Source organism: Lipotes vexillifer, unplaced genomic scaffold (assembly GCF_000442215.2).
Source record: "Lipotes vexillifer unplaced genomic scaffold, Lipotes_vexillifer_v1.1 scaffold117, whole genome shotgun sequence".
In the NCBI taxonomy this organism is placed as follows: domain Eukaryota; kingdom Metazoa; phylum Chordata; class Mammalia; order Artiodactyla; family Lipotidae; genus Lipotes; species Lipotes vexillifer.
This window is the reverse complement of record NW_006785593.1, coordinates 2,161,611-2,171,221: the sequence shown is the minus strand read 5'-3', so window position 1 is coordinate 2,171,221 and position 9,611 is coordinate 2,161,611. Positions and strand designations below refer to the sequence as shown.

At 34.3% G+C, this 9,611-nt stretch overlaps 1 protein-coding gene across 1 annotated transcript in view; it reads right to left on the bottom strand.

Annotated features, from left to right (window-relative positions):
* Positions 1-9,611, bottom strand: part of METTL25 (methyltransferase like 25) — a gene marked incomplete at its 3' end in the record, with an annotated part of 30,358 nt that overhangs the window by 969 nt on the left and 19,778 nt on the right. The window contains exon 4 of the mRNA XM_007457674.1: positions 1,907-2,506. Coding sequence (XP_007457736.1) covers positions 1,907-2,506 — 600 coding nt within the window. The remainder of the gene's footprint in view (positions 1-1,906; positions 2,507-9,611) is intronic.

Below are 9,611 nucleotides of genomic sequence, written 5' to 3'. Positions count from 1 at the left end.
AGAGAGGCACAAAAAAAAAAAAAAAAAAAAAAAAAAAAAAAAAAAAAAAAAATTTACTGTTTGTTTTAACTTTTCAGTTCCTTAGTTTCCTCTTCTGTAAAATGAGGCTAATAATAGTATCTCACCTCAATGGGTTAGTGCAAGACTTTAATAAGTTAATACTGGTAAATGACTTAGTACAATCTCTGGCATCCAATAAAATTCAGTAAATGTCTTCTATTCTTACATCATCATCGTCATGTTATAAATTCAAAATAATAGACATTAAGTTGTAATCAATTATATTTTTATAACTATCTTCAGAACAAATACAATTTTTTCACTTAAGTTATTTTACCAAATATGTGATTTTAGCCCATATAATGTAGACACAGACAGGGCTGAAGTGTTACCTTGCTAAAGAAAATAACTGTACCTGAAAGTTACTTCAACCTGATAGAACATTCTGTTACTTCAACCAACATTCTCTTCAAAGCACAATTTCTGGAGTGTTGTGCAACTATTTTGCTTTTCTCAATGATCACATAGTTTGGGTAGGTTTTATTTAGACATTATAATGTTATAAATAAAAAGGGAATTCAGAGAGAAAGGGCTTATTGCTAATTAAGGGTAGGTAACAAAGACATAAATCTCTCTCTTTTAGGCTAGTTCTCCCTAAAGATAACACCAAAATATTTAATCTCATTTTTCAGTGTATTCATCGCACAAGGTTAAAAATACCAGCAGGTGGCAAACAAAAATACGCAATCAGCATATTATCCTAACAGTAAAATATTTAAGTATTGTATGTGTGTGTTCTAGGGTGGAGAGGGGAGGAGATGGGAGGTATTGGTTAATTCTGGTTATTAAATTGCTACTTAACTAAGGACCCAAGAAATAATCTTCCAGCATATCTTTTATAAGTCAAACTCTTATAAAAGTCTGCATATAGTTTTGATCATATATTTTCCAGAAGACTTTTAAAAACATAAATATATGATAATAAGCACTAAAAATGTATACATTTTTAAGTCAGGTTAAAGTAATTGGGGCTGTTTAACCCTAACAGAAGGTTAAGCTATAACTTAATTACTGATTTCATGTATAGGAAAAACAATTAATGAGGATTAACCAGTTTCCCATAATTAGTGAAATCCTGAAATAACTGGGAAAAAGAAAAATTCCCCATTCTAAAATGACAAAGTAACAAAACACTGGTTAGCTACCAAACAAGGATTTAAATTTATAAAGAATTCTGGTATCTTTTGTTTATTCATTCTTTAGGGAAGAATTTTCAAAAAACTTAACAAGAGTAGAATATTATAACTTCAAAGCCTACCCTGTTTTTTTTAAAACAATGAGTTAGGCCAAATGATTTCTAAAAACTCCTCTACAATATTGTTTTCACATACAATGTTGCCTTTAAGATATATTATCTCTGCATAACTTGACATACTTGTACTTTAGAAAAAGTTCAAATTTTTTAAGAATACACAGAAGTTGGTCTTGCTCAAGAAAATTGCAAATTTGGTTACCAAGGCTAACATTAAACATAATATTGCCCCAGGTACATCTTTACCTCAAATTTAAATAAAATGTAAGAGCTTTCTTGGATGGGAATTTCAACAACTCATAAATTGTATAACGAGAACTTAGCTGACTAGCTTTTGTATTAGTACTTCTGTTTAATTTAGGCTTACAAATGAGTGGAGGGTACTCCCTTCTGGAAAATCATAATTGTCAGACTGTCAGATTTTGACAGCTGTGGAAATCATGAAAGCCTGAATATAATTTTATTTTCTTGGTCCTTTATATTAATGTAATCAAATAAGATACGCAGGTCAAGTAAACTACCATTAAAACTTAATTCTATGTCTTAGAGCCTTTATATATAAATGAAATTAAGGAATTAAAAAAATAAAATTACCTCCAGATCTTTAATAATATCATGTAGTTCTGAATCAGCAGTGATAAAAGATGTTAAAGGTGAATATATATTGGATTCATTTGACTTTGATGTCATTTTTCTTCTCTCTTTATTTGCTTCAGACATTTTTCTCTTGGGTATATGGGATGAAGAAGTAGGTTCTATGGCATTAATAGGCAAAAGGTCCTTAAGAGAAAAGGCATTTTCAAAACACAAATTTTCTTCTCGATGTGAATAAACATGTAGGTTTTCCATTTGTTTTCTGATGTTAGAAATTACAGAGCCTGAAAAATCTTGCAGAAAGTCCGAGGTTGACATCTTTTCTTGATTTGCAATACTGCTGTTACATACTCCCTCAATATCGGCTTTAAATTTAATTTCATCTTGCACTTTCCTTTCTTTTGTCATTTGTAATGCCAGTCCATTGACATCTAATTTTGACCGCCTACGATAGACTTTCCAATGTTTCTTCAGTTTCCTGTTTCTCTCCTCAGCTCCATGAGTACAGGTATTCGAGGAATCAATTCCATAAACTTTTAAGCCATACTTCAAGGACAAAAAGGAGCTTAGGTAGCCTTTTCCAGAACCCAGGTCAATTATCTAAAGAAAACCAGAATGAATTAAAAGGATTTTAGTCAGATGGTAATAGAAAGCATTCGTGATATTTTTTTTTTTTAAAAAGCAAGTAAAGGAATGTATAATTTATACAACCTGTTATGCTTTTTTTAATTTTAATTTTTGATTACTATTAAAAACCAACAACTCTCATCATTTTTATTCAATATTTTAAGAGAAGTTCTAAGCAGTATAATAATAAGTCAAGGAAAAGATGTAAAAGACATAAATATTGAAAGTAAAATTGTCTTTCTTCATAGATGACATGATTGTATCTGTAGAAAATTGTAAGGAATGCATACAAAAGTTAAAAGAACTAGTAAGTCAAGTTAGCAATGTGTCAAGATACAAGCTCATTAGAAATGAATAATGAACCATCAGAACATATGCATTACAGTAGTAAAGAACAATTAGAAAATAAAATTTAAAACCAATTGAATTAAAATAGCATACAAATAGAAATCTAGGAATAAATTTAACAAAGCTTATGCAAGACCTATATACTGAAAACTATAAAACATTGCATAGGAAAAATTTAAAAGAGCTAAATAAAGATATACCATGTTCATGAAATAGTTAGACTCAATATTAAGATGGTAATTCTGCTACACTGACATATAGATTCAATGCAATCCTAATCAAAATCCAAGCAGGGTTTTTAAAAGAAATTCATAAGCAGATATTACAGTTTATGTGAGAAGGCAAAGTACCTAGAATAACCAAAACGATTTTGAAAAGAAAACATTTGAGGATTTACACTGATTCAGGAATCAATATAAAACTACAGTAATCAGGGCTTCCCTGGTGGCGCAGTGGTTGAGAGTCTGCCTGCCGACGCAGGGGACACGGGTTCATGCCCCGGTCGGGGAAAGATCCCACATGCTGCGGAGCGGCTGGGCCCGTGAGCCATGGCCGCTGAGCCTGCGCGTCCGGAGCCTGTGCTCCGCAACGGCAGAGGCCACAACAGTGAGAGGCCCGCGTACCGCAAAAAAAAAAAAGAAAAAAACTACAGTAATCAAAACAGTGTAGTGCTGGTGTAAAAATAGATATATAAATCCATGGAATAAACAGAGTCCAGAAATAGACCCACAGTTATATAGTCAAATGATTTTTGACAAAACAACTAAAGTAATTCAAAGGAAAAGATAGTCTTTTCAACAAATGGTGTGGGTATAACTGGATGTCTGTATGGGAAAAAAAAGATTTTTGCATGTCATATGCCAAGCAGGCATATCTTTAATTCCTGCATAACTTTGTGACATTGGGAGGGAAAAAGATTTCTTATGTAGGACATAAAAAGCATAAACTACAAAGAAATAATTGAAAAATGGACTTCATTAAAATTAAAACCTTTGCTATTCAAAATACACAGTTAAAAAGGGTAAGAAATATTTGCAAAACATATATCTGACTAAGGGTTTGTATCCAGAATATATAAAGAACTCTAACAACTCAATAATAAGACAAGCCACCAATTAAAAAATGGGCAGAACATTTGAACACACACTTCACAGAAGAAGATATACAAATGACCACTATAAAAAGATGTCCAATATCACTACTCTTTTGGGAATTGCAAACTAAAATCATAATGAGATACACACAAATGTAAAACGGTACAGTCACTTTGGAAAACATCAGCAGTTTACCATAGAGTTAAAGCATACACTTATACTATACAACCTACAAATCCCACTCTGGGCTATTTATCCAAGAGAAATGCAAACATGTCCACAAAGTCTTGTATGTGAATAAATTCATAGCGGCCAAATAAACTGGTAACAACTCAAATATCCATCAACCAATGAATTGAAAAACAAATTGTGGTATATCTATACTGTAGCATACTACACCCAAAAATGAGGAATAAAGAGTCAATGCACATAAAAATATTGATGACTCTAAAAACTATGCGCTAAAGGATAGTCAAACACAAACATCTACATACTATTTGATTCCATTTATACGATGTTCTAGAAAAGTCAAAACTACAAGCAGAGCAGTAATTCCTTGAGAATGGAGGAGGAAATATCTTGCAAAAGGGTATGAGGAAACTTTTTATGGTGACAGAAATATTTTTTATTACAGTGGCTAAACAACTGCATGCAATTACCAAATGCATCAAAGTGTACACCTAGAATTGGTGAATATATAAATTATAACTCAATAAAACTAAAAATGATAAAAGACATATAAAATTACCAAGATTGTTTACTGTATTGTCATGTCATTTCATAAGAAATAAATGGATTACAGAAATATTATCATAGGAAATCATTATCCAATCTAATCTTTAATTCCTAAAATCAATTAAATCCTGACATAAATATGAGCCACTCAAGGAAAATTTCCTATATTTGAAATAATGCATATCATCAATGAAATCCTCAAAAATTTCAATTCAAGCAAAATTGCAATTCATAGGTAAAACTCCAATAAATGATGTCGGTTAAATAAGTGTCTAGCTTACAAATAATTCCCTATGTCCCCTTTTTAATGTTAATCTCTAGGCTAGGTATTATGGGAAATACAGAAGCATTATATATCTTGATCCTAAGGAACTACAATCTAACTGAAGATACCATACTCATGAATACAAGGGCTATAGAGTAGAAATTCTATTAATCAATTTCCCCATATCTGAATCTCTAGAGAAAGCAAAGCTCTCCATTCCCTTCCTTCTACAAAAACACATTCACTGATGCCAATGGCAGCTTAATGCTAGCAACCAATGGGTTGCTTGTAAGCATCAGGACATTTGTTCCCCCCAATACAGATGTTTTCTTACCAAGAGGTAATTGAGTTTGTTCCCAGATCTGCATATAATGATTCCACTTGTGAATGAGGAAAATTTTGGCTGCAAGTAACAGAATATCAAATTTCCATCACTGAGAAAAACTCACCTCACTTAAGAAATCTGGCAGTAGAGTAGCTGAACCAACCAGAGGCTCAACCACATATGGCCTTTGGGCCAACGTATTTGTAATTCCTCTGGTTGCAAGATGGCTGGGGAAAATCTAAGAATCATGTCTTCACAATATAATATCTGAAACCCTTTTCAGTAATAGGCAAAATTTCCTAGAAAAATCTATCAGCTCACTTATATCTTACTGACCCAAATTGATTTTTATCCCTCTCCAAATTGGCCTTTCAGTAATATATACAGTGTTAGCAAGAGAATGGCAAACCCTGCAATTAAAGGTTACATAAATCATACATAGTTTTGCCTTCAAACTCTCTTATCTGAGTAGCAAAACCTCCACAATCCTGATCTCTTACCCCTTACTCACAACGGTCTTTTCCTTCCTGGATCATCTTATAGGTTTGAAGATAGAGGAGTCTCCAGTGTAATACCTGGTGAGAGGTATCTTCCTTGTTTCCTAATTCTGCTTAGAAGACTTTCTCACAGAAATATTGCTACACATAGTGATCACATTTCTTAATATTAGTATTAGTATGGTACTATACTTCAGATAGGAGAGTTATATTTTGTTGACTAACCTGGAGATCTAACTACTATTATAAGCTAATGACTTTCAAATTTATAACTCCAGTATGGAATTCTACCGTGAACTTCATACTCATATCCATCAGTGTACCTAAACATTTCCACTTGAATGTCTTATAAGCATCTCAAATTTAACATGTTCAAAACTAAGTTCTTGATAGTCTCTGTAAAACCTACCCCTCCCATAATCTTCTCCATCATAGTTAATAGTATCTCCATACCCAGGTGGAGAACAAGACTCCTTTCTTTCTCTCATACCCTCCACCTGAATTGTGAAAAAATCCCTAGTCTTACCAAGGGTATTTCATACCAATTGCACCCTAAGTCTAGGTTATTGCAACGGCCTCCTCAATGATCTCCCTGCTCTCACCTTCCCTCCTTGAGTCTATTCTCAAGAGAGCAAAACAAAGACTGATCGTACCACGCCTCTAAGTAAAATCTCTCATCACTTCCCTAAACTTGTCTCCTGCTACTAACCTCCTTTGTTACTAAGCCTTTTGCCTCAACTCTGGAAGCTCATGCTTACATATGAGCTAATTTCTGAAAAGGACCAGCTTGAATGTTTACAAAGACTATGGCAAAGAGTGCAAAGGTAATGGAAATATTGGGTTGGCCAAAAAGTTCGTTCGGGCTTTCCGTAACATGTTACAAAAACCCGAACAAGCTTTTTGGCCAACCCAATCTTTGCTTCATAACACTCCTCAACACGGCAGTCAGAGTGATCCAGTGGCTCCAACGGCTTCCCATCTCATTCAGGATAAAAGCCCAAATCATCACAATGGCCTCTAAGACTCTACAACTTCATGACCTGCTTCTGCCACCCCAACCTCAGCTCCTACTACTCTTTCCTTGCTCTCACCACTGGAGTTAATCTGGCTTCTTGGTTCTTTCAAGAATACAACAAGTGGGGCTTCCCTGGTGGTGCAATGGTTAGGAATCCACCTGTCAATGCTGGGGCCATGGGCTCGAGCCCTGGTCCGGGAAGATCCCACATGCTGCGGAGCAACTAAGCCCACGTGCCTAGAGCCCGTGCTCCACAAGAGAAGCCCGCACACCACAACCAAGAGTAGCCCCCTCTCACTGCAACTAGAGAAAGCCCACACGCAGCAACGAAGACCCAACGCAGCCAGAAAGAAAGAAAGAAAGAAAGAAAAAGAAAGAAAGAAAGAAAGAAAGGAAGGAAGAAAGAAAGAATACACCAAGTATATTCCCACTTTAGGGCCACTGAATGTGTTATTCCCTCCATCTAAAAATTTTTTTATCCAGATATCCTAATGGATAACTCTCTTACCTCTTGAAGGAGGTCTTAACTCAAATGCTATCTTTACAATGAGGTCTTACTTGCCCCTCTCTTCCTAATCAAAAGCTTTAATCCCCCATCCCTGAATTAGCTACTTCCTTTTTATTTTTTTTCTCCTTAAAGTATATCAACATATACAATAAAATATACTTATAATGATTTTATTATCTATCTCTCCTCATTAGAGTATAAATGCCATAAAGGCAAAGATATGTTTTGTTTTGTTTACTACTGTATCCTCAGTATCTATAACGGCACCTGACACATGGTAGGAGCCAAAGAAATATTTAATAAATGAACACATGATGCAGATGTGAATAAATGAACATATTTTAGAAATAAAAATTAAGAAGTAAGAAGCCTTGGTAATGGGGATGAGAGAGGCAAAGGTTTTTGGCATGTAGGGAGCAATGTGGTTGAGGCAAAAATAAATTGTTTTTTTTTCTTCTCTGGTTCTTTTTGGTCACTAGTAAAGTTAAGATTTTAGTACCTGGGTTTCCAACTATCCCCATGAAACCGACATTTATTAAATCTGCTTTTTAAAAGTAAAAATAGTATACACGTCATATATTTCAAACTTAACTATTTTGAGAATCAAATATTGCTATTAAGTAATTTCAAGAGAAAGACCCTGTAAGTCTTTAATACAGGTTTTTTTCACTCACTAGAAACAATCTCCATCACTATGAAAAAAGTTCCCTTAGAGAAGGTCTAACATGAAACATGCTATTTCAAATTTGTTTTCTCTGCACTTTAGAAATAAAATAAATCCACTTTATTAATTTAAAGTTATTTATTATGTAATATTTCATATAAATAAAATAATAAATGTAGTTGAAATGTAAAGTTATAAAGCACAATAATAAATACCCCTCGAAGATTTAAGTATAAGTGATTTATTTGGGAGGTGAAGAAAACACTGACAGGGAAATAGAGAAGAGAAAAAAGAGAAAGGAAGACAGCCCAATAAAAGGTATGTTCTTAAGCAAAATACCACTTTAGGACAACCTGGGTTTAATCACACTGAGAAACTTGGAGAGCTACTGCAGAACACATACCTCATAGTCATCCCACCTGGGAAGTCCAGGAGTTGATGTATCTGTTTATCAACGTGTATTAGTCATTAATTCAAGGATGCTCACAGGGAGGAATTAATCCCCAGAACTTGTATGCAGGCAGTGCCGTGCTTCAGCAGACAGAGAAAAACCACAGGAAAAGAAATGTAGAAACTGCCAGGTAGAAAGCAGCCCAGCCCACCAAGAAATGGTGAGGCCCAAGAGTATCTGAATAAGGCATCCAGTAGCGTCTGCTATACCCATGAACCCACCAGCCATCCTAAGAACTAGAATGTTAGTATTTCCATTCCATATAACTATGTTTTCTTTCCATATCCCATCTCCCTGCTTCCCCTACCAGAGGTAACAACTATTCTCAAATTACTGTTTATGATTCCCTTGCTTCTTTAATGGTTTTTTTTGCATTAAGAATATACCATTATTTTGCTTAAGAGCTTTTTAAATATGATACCATAAAATACGTAGTCTTCTGTAAATTGTTTATTTTTCCCATTCATTTTTATGTTTCTAATATTCATCCATGTGTTATGTACAGCAGCAGTTTGTTAAATTTTACTGTGTACTTGCCCTTTTTACTCCGGTTGAGTATTACTGTCACGGTGAGCCTGTTACTGATCCTGATAGGTACTGCTTATATATGATACACTGGAGAAAAGGTTGAAAACTATTACCTCGGTTCTTGCCTTTTAGTTCCTACTCTAGAGATCTATGTTGCCATAAGTGGTTCTGCATGCCTGGCCCAAGCTGTGATCGTTTTCTAATCAATCTCAAACTCTCCACAAGTCTGAAAGAATACATGGAAAAGATTCTAACACCTAATAAAAACTGAAGAAGGGAAAAAAAATCTTCCATTACCCCCATAGATGTTCTTGTAGGGATAAGAAAAAAAACTTACTATTTTTATAGGCCAATGGAGGCAATCACTGATTTTATTTTAACATCTATTTTCAGACATTACTACCCTTCATAAAGGCTATTTTTTATAACAGGAATGCATTATAATTCTGACACTATGAAAGAATCCAAGTTTCTTTATGTTACAATAATGAGGCAGGTGCCCCAGACCACAGCATGGTAACCCAGGTCCTTGAGAACACCTAGGGTAAACAATTTTGCAGAATGCCATCTTCATAATGCTGCCTCAAATTGGAGTTACAACATAAGAAAAAGAGAATTACCATAGCTTCTATCCACTCTGGAAAGAGG